General features: G+C 36.3%; 2 protein-coding genes across 2 annotated transcripts in view; one reads left to right on the plus strand and one right to left on the minus strand.

The window, feature by feature from the left end:
* LOC128989523 (pericentriolar material 1 protein-like) overlaps positions 1-13,879 on the plus strand; it is an 83,064-nt gene extending 69,185 nt beyond the window's left edge. The window contains exons 30-36 of the mRNA XM_054411420.1: positions 3,845-4,053; positions 7,478-7,583; positions 8,585-8,725; positions 11,364-11,474; positions 12,081-12,152; positions 12,966-13,071; positions 13,705-13,879. Coding sequence (XP_054267395.1) covers positions 3,845-4,053; positions 7,478-7,583; positions 8,585-8,725; positions 11,364-11,474; positions 12,081-12,152; positions 12,966-13,071; positions 13,705-13,724 — 765 coding nt within the window. The 3' untranslated portion in view covers positions 13,725-13,879. The remainder of the gene's footprint in view (positions 1-3,844; positions 4,054-7,477; positions 7,584-8,584; positions 8,726-11,363; positions 11,475-12,080; positions 12,153-12,965; positions 13,072-13,704) is intronic.
* A 1,377-nt stretch (positions 13,880-15,256) lies between these two features.
* Positions 15,257-17,027, minus strand: part of LOC128990953 (transcription factor HIVEP3-like) — a 55,838-nt gene continuing 54,067 nt past the window's right edge. The window contains exon 15 of the mRNA XM_054413628.1: positions 15,257-15,948. Within this exon, the coding sequence (XP_054269603.1) occupies positions 15,676-15,948 (273 nt within the window). The 3' untranslated portion in view covers positions 15,257-15,675. The remainder of the gene's footprint in view (positions 15,949-17,027) is intronic.

Here is a 17,027-nt window from a genome sequence, read left to right on the forward strand (position 1 = left end):
ATTGTTCGAAAAAATAGGCTCCCTTTCCTTCTCCCGGCTTTGGGTAACCCTAACCCAACGTTCAAACAATTGTTTTGCGTTCGGTCAGACGTAAGTAAACCAAAATCTAAACCTAAATTTTCATTATTCTGCTAGTACTTTATAGAAAATAATTATTTTGGTGTTATCTTTATTGTGTCTCGTTCTTGTAATTCTTTTGACTCCAGTTTTTTTCACTACTTCAAATGTACCAAACTGGTTAGTGAACAAACAGAATATTGAACATCCCTATAAAAAGTTTGATTTTGAGTCTTGTCTCGACCGCAAAACTCAACCAATTTGTTCCTCGAATATGTTTGATCAACATTGCTTTGCCATTTACTTATGTTAATTGTTTTTGTATTTATTCTTGCTTTCTGTTGTTATTTTGCTCAGAATCTATTGTATTCCAGTAAGCTTGCTGTCTCCAGTTTTGTTTTCACAATTTTCTATAGGCCTACCTGTAAATTTTTACCCTTTTTTGGTTTTGATAGATCAGTGCCACAAATGGTAAAAATTAATTTTGTTTGTCTTTTTTGGTAACTGCAATACTCAAGACTGTCGTTTATGCACAGGAAAAAATCCCGCCCCGAACTATAAATTCAATCCTGTCCATCCCGTATTAACATAGTATTAAAATATGCGAATGCGACTATTACTGGGGGGGGGCCGGGGGGGGGGGGGGGGCACCACGACCACATTTGTCCCGGGCGCCGCAAACCCTAGGGACGGCCCTGGCACTCAAAAATAAGTTGCCTTTTTTCGAGACTCTTCCCATAATGCAGAAGAAACACAAGTAGACATTAAAAATACGAAACGACATAAATTGTTTACTGGCGAATGTTAGCAGTAGGATCGCACGATGCAGTAATCAAAGCCGTTGTTAGCAGGACTACTAGCGCTAGATCACTAGATCAGGTGATGTGCAGGTTTAGCCGGTGTAGCCGACGGCCAATGACTGCAGCGGCAGTGATGACTCACTGTTGGGCGTAGGCCTATCCACGCTGTTCCCAGAATTTGACAAAAATGTACGCAATACACTCAACACTCTATATGATCCATGTAACCTCACATCACCATCACGACCCTCGCATGTCCACGATATCCATTGAACGCTGGACCTTAGGCATACGCTGAAATAAAGGACATATCTTGTTGAACAAGGTTTTTAAACATAAATAGGCCTACCCCGCCTCAGTAGACCTGCAGACTAAGTGAATTTCTATTTTCCTGATTGGATTTTCACTTAAATAGGAGTCCTCTGGGGACCTCAAAAAAGTAAATCGGTCCCGGGTCGAGGTCTTACCACAAGACCTAAGAAAATAGCTTCCCTATTTGGAAAATTCACTTAAAAATGACCCCTTGGGGATAAATAAACACCATTTACGTAAACACCATAGTAATTCTCAAATTTTCATTTTTTATTGCACTAGCCATGTACTCGTGCTTTGCTAAGTAAGTTTAGAGTAACTTATTAACAAATTATAATTAACCCTATTATTTAAATTGTTATCCATTACTACTTTGATTTGACTAGGATATGCTGATTTATCTTAGACAATTTTGAGTTGTAACGAAACTAAAATAATCAAAAACGTAACAGACAGATAGACATTCATATTTAATGGTTTTTTCAAGGTTGGTCTTGGTTTCAGCGTTATTTCAAACAATCATATAAAACACAAAAATAAAATAAAATGATAACGAATGTACAGACAACGGTTTTATTTAATTTTCCTCAGTACCTTCCTACATTTGTTTTCTTTCGATTTCTCATTTTAAAAATATTTTCAAAGGACAAAATACCTAGAGAATGAAACGGTAAAATTAATAAGAACCACTCATTTTCATGTTAAGATTGTAGTTACTATCTTCCGTAATGACACAGTAAATAGACTCTATATACGTAAGTGTTATGGTAATGATGATAGTAATAGATTGGACTTTGACAGTAAGTTCTACTACCACAGTGAGCAGAGCGACCTTGCGTAGGTCAGAGAAGCAGATCGAGTTTTATAGGATGGCTAGTAGCGAGTTTACCGGTAGATTCAAGTGACGCTCAGGCTACAAAACATGCGTTCCTATTCTCCTGTTTTGGACACGGTTTTTCACCCATTTTACATGAAATGTTTACCATTGTTTTCAGAAAGGGTTGAATTTTTTTTCTATTAAAAGCAAATTACAACATTTAAACTTTATTACGGTCAAAATCGTTACCAAACTTTAGAAAAATTGACCTATTTTCACATTGTATTAAAAAAAATCTATTTAAAAAACTCTTAATTTAAGGTTATACATGAAAGCAGATACTCTTTGTGAACAAGTTAAGACGTATACCAAAGTTCTAACTTAAAAATTGGCGTCCGAAATGGGGGAAAAGACAACGTATGTTTGTACGTGTTTTTCAGGGGTGAGGATGCCTCTTAATCACCTCAAGATACAAATGTCAGTACAACACGTTACCGTAGTTAATTCAACAACTATGTCATCATTGGCCTGATTGGACAAGTGTTGCTAGAGCCTCATATGACAATAGCATTCACAGGTAAGATTCGCTGAATGCCTTAAGCGCCACTGGTTTAGCAATACAGTTAATATGTAGATTCTGTGACGTCCTAGGTACATAAAACCATGTTGAAAGGTAAAAAAGTAACAAAAATCATTATTTTATAATTATAAGCTATTACAGTAGAGTCTCGCTCATCCGGCTTAATCTGGCATACGTCCGTTCCGGATTGCAAAAAATCCAGACTTTCGAGAGTCGTGCAAATATATGTAAATTTTACTGTTACAGTGAGCGGTTTTGTCAAAACACGCGCTAATACAAACGAGAGCGTCTAAAACAAGTTACAACTCATCGTAAAAAAATACAGTCGGCTGGTTTTATGAACTATATGATTATTGCTACATATTTTGCAAAGAACGCCTTAAGACGCAAAATGAGATTATCCGAGGTCCGATTATACGAGCCGCCGGGTTAACTAAGGCAAATGCAGAACTGTACATAGCCGTTATTTTAATTTTGTTCCAGGTCCACAGTATTGATAGCCGGGTAAATGGAGTTCCACCAATACAGTAGAGTCCCACAAACTCTGTGTAATGTGGACTGAAAGGGTGCCGAGTTTGTGAAATGCAGGGTTATCGGGAACTAGAGTTAAAAATAAGAGCAAAACAATTTTTAAGCGTTTTAACAGCCTTTTTCAATTAGATTTATATTACAAGTCAGTATTAAGTCATCAGATATAGTACAACAAATCCTTAGTACGAGTTGCAAATGATTTTACTTGAGCTGGCTTGTGTCCATGTTTAACTCGGACTCAAAAAATCACAAATTTTTTGAGCCAGGTGATGGCCGAGTTATCCAGACTGCCAGGTTATCCAGTGCCGAGTTTGCGGGACCCTACTGTAATAAATCGATTGTTGGTACGAGTTGGTAGAGAAATATCTTTTTATTTAATCATAATCACTTTAGGCTAATAATAAACCGTATTCTCCAGGTCAATATGATTTTTGTCTAATTATAACCAATAATTTTTACCGCTGTGTTATCCGCGTTTTTGACTATCCAAGGTAGTCTCAGCCCTGTTAAGCTCGGATAATCAGACTTTACTGTGCCACTAAAAAAAAATCATGTTTGCCAATTCAAACTAGCGGGAGTCCAGACAAGGCCAATCCGGATAATCTAAAACTACTAGCTATCTACTGTACTATAAAATTCAACGTATTCTTGTTACCAATACGTTTTAATATTTGTTGGGGTGCAAAGTATCCGCACATTGAATTAATACCGAAGGTCTGGTGACTGTATCTATTGACTGGTTTTCAGAACTGTGCCAAGCTAGACAGAGAGGTGCGCAGTGTGTTGACGGAGATGTTGCCGTTCATCATGTCACAGGCTGGGGAGACATGTGGCCCCGCCTTGTTGGAGAGTGTACGTAAACTGATACTACACCTGGTACACACACCTCCCCCCGCCACTCAGGACCAGCTTGATGCACAACTGGAGGACGCTCTACACAAGTTCATCGGCCACAGGTCAAACTACAGACAATCATTGATATTGTAGAAGCTTAGTAGTGGAATCTTAAATCTATTGATTCTCAAGTGGCCTAATGATTTTAATTCTAGCTGGGGTCGAAAATTGAATTTCATATTTGTGCCCATTTTTCCTGTCATTGATCCAACAATCTGTTATCTGAACACCCTTGACCTCAATTTTTTCGGATATCAGAAATAAGAAAATCAGAAATCCTTTATTGTCCTTAAGCAAAACAATCTTGCAATAGACATAGTCACATATTATGGTAAAATATGGTTACACAGTAACCCAGTCAGACTAGATTAATAAGCTAATATCACAGACAATAACAGGTAAAAATTTTAAAGTTTAAATGTAAAAAGAAGGCTGTAGGCTGGGTGGAGAATATACTAGATAAACTATTAAACATCAAAACTTAACAACTTTTATATCAAAAAACTCTTTAATCACATAAAAAGGATGTTCAACAAGCCAGTTGTATAGCCTATCTTTAAAAACCAACTCAGGCAACGCTCTTGATTCAGAGTGCAATACATTGAATAACTTTAAGCTCATGATTGAATGGTCACTGGCACATTTACTTCGTCTATGGGACGGAATTTCAAGTAGAGAGTTAGATCTAGTGTAATGAGAATGGAAATCTTTTCTAACAGCCAAGTCTCCTAATTTTAATTTTACATCAAGTAAACACACATATATGTACAGGTTAATGACAGTCAATATCCTAGTTTTTATAAACAAAGGTCTACAATGGGCTTTGAGAGCTGATTTGGTTACTATTCTTAGTGCCTTTTTCTGAAGTAACAAAACATCACTTATATTACTACAGTTTCCCCAGAGAATCAGACCATAGCTTAACACTAACTAAAAAAATGCAAAATAGGCTACTCGGATATATTTCTCAGAAACAAAAGTTTTTAACCTATTCACTAAATAAATAACTCTTGACAGTTTTGAACATACTAAATCAATGTGAGCTGACCAAGAAAGGCTGCTGTCAATCAACACACCCATGACTTTTATGGGCCTAACCTCTTTACAAATTACACCTGAGCCCAAATCTTTGTTTTTAGTATGGCAAACTAGGTGTTGATTAAGAAGGAGTTTATTGGCACTAAACCAATCCCTAGCTTGTTTCATTGTATGTTCTACAGATAACTTTAATCTATTGAGATCACGGTGAACAGTTAGGAACGTTGTATCATCTGCAAACATTGTGGTTTGAGAACCCTCAATACTAAGTGGCAAATCATTGACAGAAATCAAAAAGAGTAGGGGACCAAGGACCGAGCCTTTGGGGAACCCCAGTTTTAACTTCAATGCACATGGAATGCACACCCTTTGCATCAACAAACTGTGAACGACCACTTAAATAAGACTTAAAAAATTTGAGAGGACAACCACGGATGCCATAGTGCTCCAATTTACACAGCAAGAGACTATGTTCAACACAATCAAAAGCCTTGCTCAAATCACACGCACTCACCTGAGCAAGACTCCTTCCCTCAAAAGCTTCCAAAATCCCAGAAACAAAGCAATCAATGGCATCCTTAGTTGACCTTTCACTCAGAAAACCAAACTGAAATGCAGAAAAAACTTAAATCTATCAAAGTGTGTACATACCTGGTGCTTTACAATCCGTTCAATTAATTTACCTAAAATATGCACTAATGACACTGTTCGATAATTATTGACATTACTTTTGCAACCCTTTTTGTGAATAGGAACCACTATTTGAAACCACTATTTGTGAATAGGAACTCGTGCTATTTTCAGCGCTTCTGGGAAAACTCCCTTCCTGAAAATCGCATTGATACACAACACCAAAGGAAGCAATATTGCACTCAAAATATACCGGATTATGTAACCCGATAGGCCGTACACATCTTTACTTTTTGAAGCTTTCATGGCCCGCACTTCACTTATAACCTCCTCACTGGACACATATTTCCATTCAAGGTGAGCTTCACAACGACAGGACCTACGAAGCAGTTCCTCTGAAGACACATCAGGCTGATCGATAGTACTTCTGGCTTCCTCTACTGAGCTGATGAAGAAGTTGTTAAACTCCTCAGGGGAAATTTCCACCTCGACATCCGGAGCATTGTTGGTTGTGCTCTTCTTGATGATGTTCCAAGCTGTTCGGCATTTGTTGGAAGCGGACTCGATGGATCTGTCGTTTGCATCTAATTTTGCCTGGTTGACTGCCGATTTGTAGATCTTCTGACTGCAATTGTATGCCTTAAGTGCCACCTCGCTAGGAGAAGCTTGAAGTATTGTACGATAGGCCACAGTCCTTTCTTTCATTTTTCTCAAGTCCGGTGTGTACCAAGATTTTCCTGCACCACTCGAAGTTTTGTTCTTCCTTACGATTTTCTCCGGGCAACTTATTTAAGTACATCCAGAAGAGTGTAGAAAAAAACATTAAATAAGTCCTCAGCAGGTAAATTACCAAAGTTTAACAGAGGCAGCCAGTCAATTTGTAGTAAATTAGATTTAAATTATTGTTAACGCTTCAAAGAGACGTCTCTATTGACAACTGTAGGTATTTCTGGTCGAGTAGAAGATTGGACCAACTCCACTGTAAGGTCCAGCCCATCATGGTCAGACATATCAGGGTAGACCACATTAGAAGAATATAACTCTTCCAAGATGTTGGTAAAGATGTTGTCGAGACAGGCGTTGAACCTAGTTGGCGCTCTGTTAATATAATGACAGTTAAATTGTTCCAGAGTGTAGACAAGCTGTTTCATGCTTTGTAGTTTATTATTTACATCAAATTTGGCATTGAAGTCACCACCAATTATTATATTACTCTTGAAACGATCTAAGAATATTAATAACAGTTCCAAATTCGTGAGAAAGATGTTGCTGTCCCCAGATGTTGAATGGTACACCGATACTATAGCCAAATTTGATAAGCCTTGAATATATACACCAGAACATTCAAAATTCTTTTCAACACAGAGCCAATCCAGTTTTAAATTCTCAAAACTTATCAGGCTTGATACAAAGATACCAGTACCACCCCTAATGAAATTCTTCCGACAAAAAAACGCTGCACTTCTGTTAATCAACTCTATTCGGGATATTTATGTCCAATATCTTGTAAGGCTTTCAGGTAATTTGGATATTGTGTCTTTTGAATGGTATATGAATAGTTTATAAATTGTTTTTCAGATATGGCAGTTAGTTCATGTGATCATCATGAAAAATGATGTAGTGCCCACCTAAAACTGCTCCGAGTTCCTCTTATCAAGGGGAAAATCTGGCTCTTAGTGTAGAAAATATTTCTGTTGCAGGAAGCTTCCTACAAGAATAATCATAGAATTATTTTTTGTTAATAAATTGTCCATAGTATTTGTTGATGAAAGTTTAATTTTAACTCATATCCTCCTAACCTCTGTTGTGTGTCTGTAGGCTAGGAGATGTTTATGAGGAGTTGCTGATCAATGTAGCCGATGTACTTATCAGTGAGCTGACATTCCTGCGTCTGGTCAACACAGTGCATCACAACCACAGCACGGTAATCATAAGAGGGGTGGTTGAAATTGTTAGTTTACTAAGGAACTCTTGATTTTGTGATCAACAATTTTACTGTTTTATCGTTTTACTGTGAAATAATTCATGTAAAAATTCAGTCCAAACAAATTTTTATTTTTATTGATATACAACCTTTCTAGATAGTAAAATAGAGTTACAGGCTGTTAACATCTCAGAAAATGTTAACAACACAAATAATTTTAGACAAATCTCTCCCTCAAGGGAACTTCTTCAGAAGAAAATAGAAAATGGCTATTACAAAACTGGCTCTTTTTGAACTTTATTTGTTCCTCCCTTTTACTTATTACTTAGCCAGTCAAAATTTGTCTTTATATATTTATAAACAATTTATATTATATATATTTACTAGCTGACCCGGCGAACTTCGTATCGCCTAAGTTATAGGTTTCCCCTAAGACAGACCGATGGAAAGAAAGTACCGTTACGTTTAATTTTCAAGATGATCTCGTTCGCATCGCTCAATCACGTCCTGGTTGAAGTTCGTTCGCTACGCTCACTCACCTTTGTGTTGGAGCTCGTTCGCTACGCTCACTCACCTTTAGGTTGGAGCTCGTTCGCTGCGCTCACTTGCCTTCAGGTTAGCTCGTTCGCTACGCTCACTCGCCTCCAGGTTGAAGTTCGTTCGCTAGCAATAATAGTGCTGCACCCTGTTGGTAATCCTTGTAACTTTAATGCTATTGAACATCATAGAACAGAACCAACTTGTTTAATTGAAACAGCTGTTAAGATTCATTAATTCCATTTCTCATAAGGTTAACATGGGAAACTCCGGAGCCACTGGGGCGGAGCCCTTTTAAGAATTTCGAAACGGGAAATAGTTTACGTCCGATTCGCATACCTACAGAATTTACACACCAAATTTCATAACGATCGGTGAAGTCGTTCCGGAGGAGTTTGCAGACAAACACTGTGACACGAGAATTTTATATATTAGATATATGGTTATTTTGTAATTATTTCCAGGAGCAGCCGAATGGTGATGTTGTTCAAGTGGTGGAAGAAGAGGAAGAAGAAGAGGAGGGAGCCGTAGGAGGAGTAGTGGGGGAAAGTGTGTCTTCCTCTCTTCTCAACCTGCATCCGGCAAACCAGGCTCGCAGAAATAAGGTAGGATAAATGTTTACGTGCGAGCCGTAGGCGAATGTGGAAAGTTTCATGAGTGAAGCAATGGCAGTAATTGCAGATCGTAGTCGTAATATCTTTATTTGTGTTGCCAACTTATTTTCAAGCGTACATGGAGTATAATAAAAGTATGCTGTTTTGTGTTGTTTGGTTAAAATACTGTTGTGCGCCGAAGTAAAAAAAATTGTGCGCCAATGTAAGGCTTTCTGTACTATAATCTTTGCAAGGAAGCCCACTTTGTCGGGTGACTGTAGGAAAACCTATTTATTGCAAAGGACAATGCTGATTTCCGTGACCGCAGGAGCCGATGATGTCCATACAACCGTGGGAGATGTTCTGGATTTCACTGTGATCAGAGCTTCTGCTTCTTTAATAAGGATTCTTATTACTGTAGTTTAAGAATTTTAAAATTCTTTCTGTCGGCAATTTGGATTGTTGGAGTTCAGAAAGTTTAAGTTCAACTGTCAGCAAATAAAAATAAAATTACTATCTAAATGTTTTTTAAAATTTCCAAAATGTTTTAAAACTGCCAAAGTCACCACAATTTACAAATCTGGCCAAAAAAACATTGCATCAAACTTCAGACCAATCTCGTTGCTTGGTGCAATATCTAAAATTCTTGAAAAATGTGTTAAGAAACAATTAGCTTTTTACCTTGAAAACGAAAACATTATCAGTGATTCACAATTTGGTTTCAGAGCATGTAAGAGCACAAGTCATGCATTGTTCGACATTAATAAATTTATATCAAATAAATTAAATTCAAAACAACGTGTAATGGTGACCTTTTTAGATTTAGCAAAAGCCTTTGACTCTATTGACAGACATAAACTTATCAACAAATTGGAATTTTGTGGACTAGACAAGCTCTCCCTTGACTGGTTTAGAAGTTATTTAGAAGACCGAGTGCAAGTTGTTACAATCGATGGTGTCACAAGTAATAAAAGAAACATTGAATTCGGTGTGGTCCAGGGAATCAATCTTGGGCCTTTGCTCTTCCTGGTTTATATAAATAATATATCAAAACTAGAAACAAGAAGCAAATTATTCTTGTTTGCAGATGATACGGCAGTGGTGACTACAGGCTGCACGTGGGATGAGGTGTATGAGCGGGCATCGTCCGACTTACTTAAGTTGAAAAATTGGTTGGATCATAATTCTTTAACTTTAAACGTATTAAAAACTAAATGTCTTCCAATTTTTTTAAAGAAGGAAAGTGATCCGAGCCCGCGTCATTTACGTTTGCACTCCTGTGGTGATCCGTCGTCACGTGACTGTGATTGTAACGTCATCGAACGTGTGTCACAATACAAATATTTGGGCATAATTATGGACGAAAAATTAAGCTGGGTTCCTCACGTGTGGTATGTCAAGCAGAGGCTTAGAAAATTAGTATATGCATTCGATCAGCTGGGCCAGGTGCTGACGGTGGATCACTGCAGGATGGTGTATTACGCCTACGTGCAGTCGGTGTTACAATACGGTGTCCTGGCATGGGGTGGCGTCTCGTCAGCTGTGTTAGAGCCCTTATTCATCTCACAAAAATCATTGATAAAAAAAATTCTTAAAAAACCTTTCCGTTACTCAACAGACCAGCTTTTCCTTGACTTTCCAGTACTAAACGTCAGACAGCTTTTCATAAGAACATTATTATTATTCATTAAATCCAATAAAGAACAAATATTTTCTGAGATTCACCATAGGTACCCTACAAGAAATCGTTTAAACTTTGGCTTCAGTTGCCCAAAATCTATCCTTACGACCACTAACAAAAATTCATTTTATATTGCTCACGTCCTGTACCGTAATCTTCCAACAAACATTATTGAGGCTGAGAGTTGCAGTGTTGCTGTTTATAAGCGGATGATCGGCGAGTGGCTCGCGCACATCGGGCGGGCAGCTGCAGAGGCTTTGATCCAGTCGGTCTATATTCCAAACGTCTGATATTGTCATGATTCAGTCATCGATCACATTTTTTATATTTATATATTTTACTTGTAAAACATTGTAATCTATATTGTTTCTGTGTGGGATTCAGCCCATTGTGTTGGAATAAATACAATGGGCTGAATCTTGTACAGGGTAGTGCGACGTTGTGTTTAATGTTAAAAAGTAATTCACCTCATTTTAGAATTAAAATTTTGTTAGCATTTAAAATACAGTTATTTAGTTTAGAGCTTAGATTTATTTAGTTTATGTGTTTAAAATAAAAAAGTGCAGTGACTCGAACAATTTTACAATACCCATAGACTGATGATACTGTTAACTCTTCCCCCGATCACGGATCAATAGTCTATTCGGGGGAATAATTCCTTTTACTTACTACAATGTATTGTAATATTGTTTTTATTTTATGGAATAAATAATTTTGACTTGACTTGACTTGAAAGCTTGAAATGATGGGCCTGGATTAATATCAAAACCTTAAAATGTTGGGATACTCAAGGACTTTGGGTTCTTCTGTTTGAGACATTATTTTTATTTTTATAAAAATTAAAGTCTTTGCAAATGAATAGAAAGTATAGGGAAAGCTTTTAACATCAGTTGTCTGTTGACATTGTTCAATGCATCTGTAAATGCTACTGGTTGAGCAAAGATTGACATAGTCTAGTTTGTTGGGCAGAGTGAGCCAGTGTCTGAGGCAGATCTAGCTGAGGCCGACCAATCACGTCACTCGACTGGCAGTGGTGGCGAGGAGGAGAGGGGGGACACAGCGGAGGGTATTGACCAACTGGTGAGTAGGGTGGGCAAGTACTCTAGGATCCAGTAATTTCTAGATTTCTTACAAATACGGGAGATAATTAATTGATTCAATTAATTGATGAACTACTGATACTTTTAGATGAACAAATGGATGCTCCACTGTTGTATTTTGTGCTTGTTGTTGTAAAATTTATAGAGAACTAGTTTTATTCAAAATTAAGGAAGTTAAAAAATTGCATTTTAGGAATTCATTTTTACTGGTTGGAATGAAAATAGTTTACTAAATTTTTTATACTTTATCGATTAAACTATGGATATTTAACCAACAGAGGACTACAATTATCTGCTGTGACAATACAATAATTCATTTGACACATCTGTAATTAAAGTGACAGTTGAAAGGTTGTTGAATTTGGTTAGGCAAACCAGATTAAATGATTGTAGAATGTTTTTTTCACTTACAAAGGTCTACTTCCAATAGAGATAAACACCGCTAAGTAATATGGAACTCTGAGCTTTTTATTAAGATCTCCTCAAATTATTTGTCATAGTATCAATGTTAAAAATGTATTTATTTTGTAAATCGATTTGATCTTTTCTATTTGTTGTATTGTGCAATGTTAATGTTTCATTTCAGGAAGAAGCAAGTGGTAGAGATGTCAACATGGCTACTTGTAACGGGAACCTTGCCACCGAATCTAAGACTGAGGTAAGTTTACTATCCTGGATATTTTTTTTTTCATACCCAACATGGTTAGTACAATGAAAATAAAAAGACTTTTAATATATTTGAAACCTCAATCTTTTCTTAAATAATAATATTTCCATTCCTGATTTTTTTGATTGGAAAAGAGTTGTAAATATTCTCTTCCAAAGATACCAACAATGGTATCAGATAACAAAATATTTATATCCTCATTATAGTATCCTTCTGCTTCTGATAATTTCAATGTTGATATGATAATACATCAAACGCAGTAGTATCATTCATTACACAGCTTCATTCTATTATCCGTGCCAAGTCGTAGAAACTTGCAAAATAATACTTGTCATACTTTTTTATGAAATGTCGACCATGCAAATTTAGGAATTTTAAGCCAAGTATGAATGGAGATGAGTGTAGGATGAGTGGCGCGATCTTGTTGTCTTGTTATCTAGTAAGGCCGACATTTTCCTTAGACACTGCTGTTAATTAATAGCATCGATCTCTATTATTACTACAGCTGGATCGCGCACTGTACTGCTCAGAGAAACACACGTATCGGTCCGCCGCTCCCCCCACCACGCAAGGGTGTTACTGTCTCTCTCTTACTCATTACGTCTTATGGCGTTTCCACGTTTGCGCTCACAAAATACGCTATATCTCTGTTCATAGTGGCTCGATTGTCAATTTGTTTACACAGTTGTAATCTGCATGAAATTGATTGTCTAAATGGTGTGGTGGTGTGGATTACAGTAGCGCATTGCTGGTTTGTTAGTCCTACAGTGCATTTCCCACTACAGCTGTCTTCTCTATTGACAGGCTTGCTGGGCTGTGGAGCAGGACCGAGAGTTAGGCTTGGACCAAGTCCCGACACGACTACACAACTGCGAGACTGAACCTGACGCCTCCCATACCGGACCTCCCGGTGTGTGCTTTATTACATAAGATATTTCATGAGAATAGTAAAATATAAATACATTTTTACGTTTAATAGTTTCAATTGCAGTCTCTGGTGACTTGCGATCCACAATAGACTCTCAAAGTCCCAGACTGTGTGAGGAATATAAACTTTAAGATACATCAAATGCCAATAAAACACCACTTAACAACTTTGAGCCATGAAATTCCTTATATTTCCTAAAATTATATCCTTATCAGTTACATGGTACACAGGTAGAAGACATTTTCACAGATGTTTGAGTTTAGGGGGAGTTGCGGATTGCCGACCGTTTTACTTTAAAGTCTTGTAATACTGTAGTTTACTTTCTAAAATAAACATTATTTTGATTTGATTTTGCTAGGTTTCAACTAAATTTCTGGTGTGTTCATTGCTTGTTTTTGCATAAATGTGGCCAAGTGTAAGAGGTTGCGAAATTGAAAAGCTAGTGAGAGGAGGAAAATCTCCATCCTTCATGCTGTTGGCTGTTTTTGACTGCTTAACCAAATTAAGACCAACTTCAGGCACTTCAATTCAGTATTGGTTGTCAGGTAGTATGTGGATTTTAATTGTACAGAATTTTTAGTTCAACATGTTTTACATCTTATTTAAATGTTTCAGATCCCAATACATCGATATGATGGTTTAGAGTTCTGCCTCTTCGACTCTGTTCCTTACTTTAAACCTTCAACAAGTAGACTCTGCTGCTGCTAGACTGTCTTATTTTGTTTAATCAAATCATTTTGTTTATTTAGTATAATGTGCCTTTTTACTGTTAAATTATAAATTACTTTATTTAACAACCTTAGTTTTGTTACCTTCATTTCTGAAGTCACCGATAAATTTATGTGAATATATCTACTGTAGAACCTCCATTAACTGAAATGCCGTTTAACCAAAACAGCCTAAGAGAATAAAAACAGAAATGTTCAAGTTAGCCAGTTTTTAAATCAAAATTGTTGTTGAATTGAGCCACTGATAGGTTGTGCTGATAAAATGACTGATTTTTTATTGAATATGCAGACTTTTTAAAACAAGTCAAACTGATATAATGACATATTGTAAGCTATAGCATCTCTCGCGTCACATCAACTATCTCAGTGACAATCGAGCACTGTGTGTGATTAGCTCATTCAACTTAGGTTCTTTATTAATAAAAAAAATTGGCAACAGCTGTTCCAAATAGTTGGGATGTCAGTATAAAAACAGTCTATAAATAGCTGATACACAATGAAAACTATAATACAACCGCCCACACACAATTTTTATTTCAGGATTAGTTTTGCAACAGTGTCATTTGGAGGCTTCTGATTGACTATAATGAAGGATAACTAATTTAAAAATTAGTTCTGTTCTTAAAAAAAAATTATAAATGCCTAAAATTATTTTTTTTAATTAAAAAAAAAACTGTCATAACCTAACCAAACTAACCAGACTTGCTGATAATAAAAAATCAAATGAATGTTTAATCAAAAAAATTGTTATTTTCATAAAATAAAACTATAAATGGCTCAAATTCTATTTTATAATGTTTTAATTATAAAATTAAACTGCCTCAACCTAACCAAACCAACCAAACTTGCTGATGATGAAAAAAAATCCTACACAAAAAGTAAGTGTCACTGGTGGGATTCGAACCCGGCTCCTTCTTTTTATCAGCCCGGCACTCTATCCACTATATCACGGAGGCAGATGGCGTCATACCATATTGTTGCGGTAATGGTGTTCCCTCAGCCAATCAGAAGCCTCCAAATGACACTGTTGGCAAAACTAATCCTGAAATAAAAATGCAGCACCCCCCACACTGATTTACAACATCTGCCTGTTAGGCGGGAACAGACACCTGCTGACCGTGTCACTAATGAAGCGATGGTGAGATATTGCTGCAAGAAAACGAGTTTAAAAATTAATAGTTAATCTACAAGCCCTTTTTTATTTTGGTTTAGAGGTTTTTTTAAAGGAAGATTAGTAATTTGTTAGTACTTTTAAAAGGTACAGATATAAATTTAGTAGTTTTTGCCACCTGAATTGATGAGATTAATAGAATAAGTTTACAGTTACAACTAGTAGACTGACATGATCTGTAAATGTTCATTATAAATTTGGCAAATGAATTATGAATTTATGAAATAAACAATAAGATATTAGGGAAATTAAAAATAACCAAAATAAGTAGATTGTGATAAGTATAATCTTTTTGACAGACAGATAAAAATAAATGAACAACAATTGCAAAGTCTTCCATGTTGAGAATGGAGTTTCGTTATTATAAAGTCCAACATTTTGTACCATCTATTACGTATTACGATGACAGTTTTCAACATTTACACAGTATCGACCACAAACAGTACCGATAGTTCAAACTATAACAGTATTACAAAATACCATTTAGGTTAACAATTTAAAAACAATCCAAAAATAGGCAGTAAAATTTATCAGGATTTTACAAAATTCTAGGTCACAAATCGGACAGGAATCACAATGAAATATTAAAACGAATTTGTACATTGAATCACACTACATTTACAATTGGGCCCAGTCAAACTACCACTCATATTTATTTACACTGTGCGTATTTACATGTATTTACAATCATGACTGGCCCGAGTCTTCTGTCCTCGTATCTACATTGTCCGTTGTGTCGTCTGCATCGCCAGACCCTTTGTGTCTTGGACCCTTCATGTTGAGGTTGACGGGAGTGTTGCGGATGTTGACGACACATTTGAAGGGGCCACGAGGGGTTGGGTCCTCCTCACCCTCAGAAGAAGTGTCCCCGGAACTCATCATATGTTGAGGCATCATCTCGTTGGGATCCCACTGTCCCAGCTTAGATGGGTCCTTCTCATACAACTTTTGAGCCAGGAGCTGAAAAAAATAATCATTTATAAATTTTTTTAACCAGTTTTTGATTCTATAGACAAATTGTCCAGTACAGTACACTCCCAATTAACCGAGGTTGTTGGGACCGAGACTACCTTGGTTACCGAGAATCTCAGATAACACGGAGGGTCTTAGATTTTGAGGAGTTTGAGGATTCCGTTAGGAGTTACGGTACCACATTAGGAAGTCAAAGACATGTAAAGTATATGGTTTAGTAAAGCATAGTGAATACAAAATGACTAATAATTATTATTTTAATAAAAAATGTATTTAAATAAGGAAGTGTTATTAAGGAATACAAATAACATGCTTTTCTTAAATTGTTTTGGAAAACTTCAAATACAGTATCATTATAAAATGATACCAAGCCAACACTCTACAGGGTTAAATAAAAACACAATAAGGTGGACCCCTAAGTTAAAGTATAGAATATTATTTTTTAATTTGACTTGAACTATACTTTACACAATAATGTCAATATTAAAACATTGTAGGCTAATGACAAACACTGACAAAAGGCGATACGAGCCGGCAAAGCTGCAATGCCCGAGCAGAAATGCTACTGCTTATGTTGACGTTCTGCAGACGACATGTCTTATACGTTAAAATAATGCCTATAACGATTATTTAAAGTATAATTTTATGAAAACACAAATTACATGCTATTTTTGCTTTACTTTCAACAGAAACATTATTGTTTTTATTGTTTTCCTACCGGAAATAAAAAATATATATATTTAGGCCTGAACCGACCTCGGATGACCGGGGCTCGGATAATAGAGAGTGGTACTGTACCAGGGATTTGAGCAAACAAATCAATAAACTTGTAAACATTCTAAATTATCCCCCCACAAGTTAAGGTAGCCAACTCATAATTTAATTCAATATACATCATCAATACAAAATACGAAAATACTATATCACAAATAAATCTTATACTAAATAAAATTTATTTCAATCTCTACACTGTCAAAGAGTTTGGTTAAATAAAACCTATATGCTGCTCACTGATTCCATTAAGTGACCACAATTTATAAGCCTACTATGAGAATAAATAATAATTG

This window comes from Macrosteles quadrilineatus, unplaced genomic scaffold, assembly GCF_028750875.1.
Source record: "Macrosteles quadrilineatus isolate MER2022 unplaced genomic scaffold, UCM_ALF_1.0 Scaffold_3__2_contigs__length_128488019, whole genome shotgun sequence".
NCBI lineage: Eukaryota > Metazoa > Arthropoda > Insecta > Hemiptera > Cicadellidae > Macrosteles > Macrosteles quadrilineatus.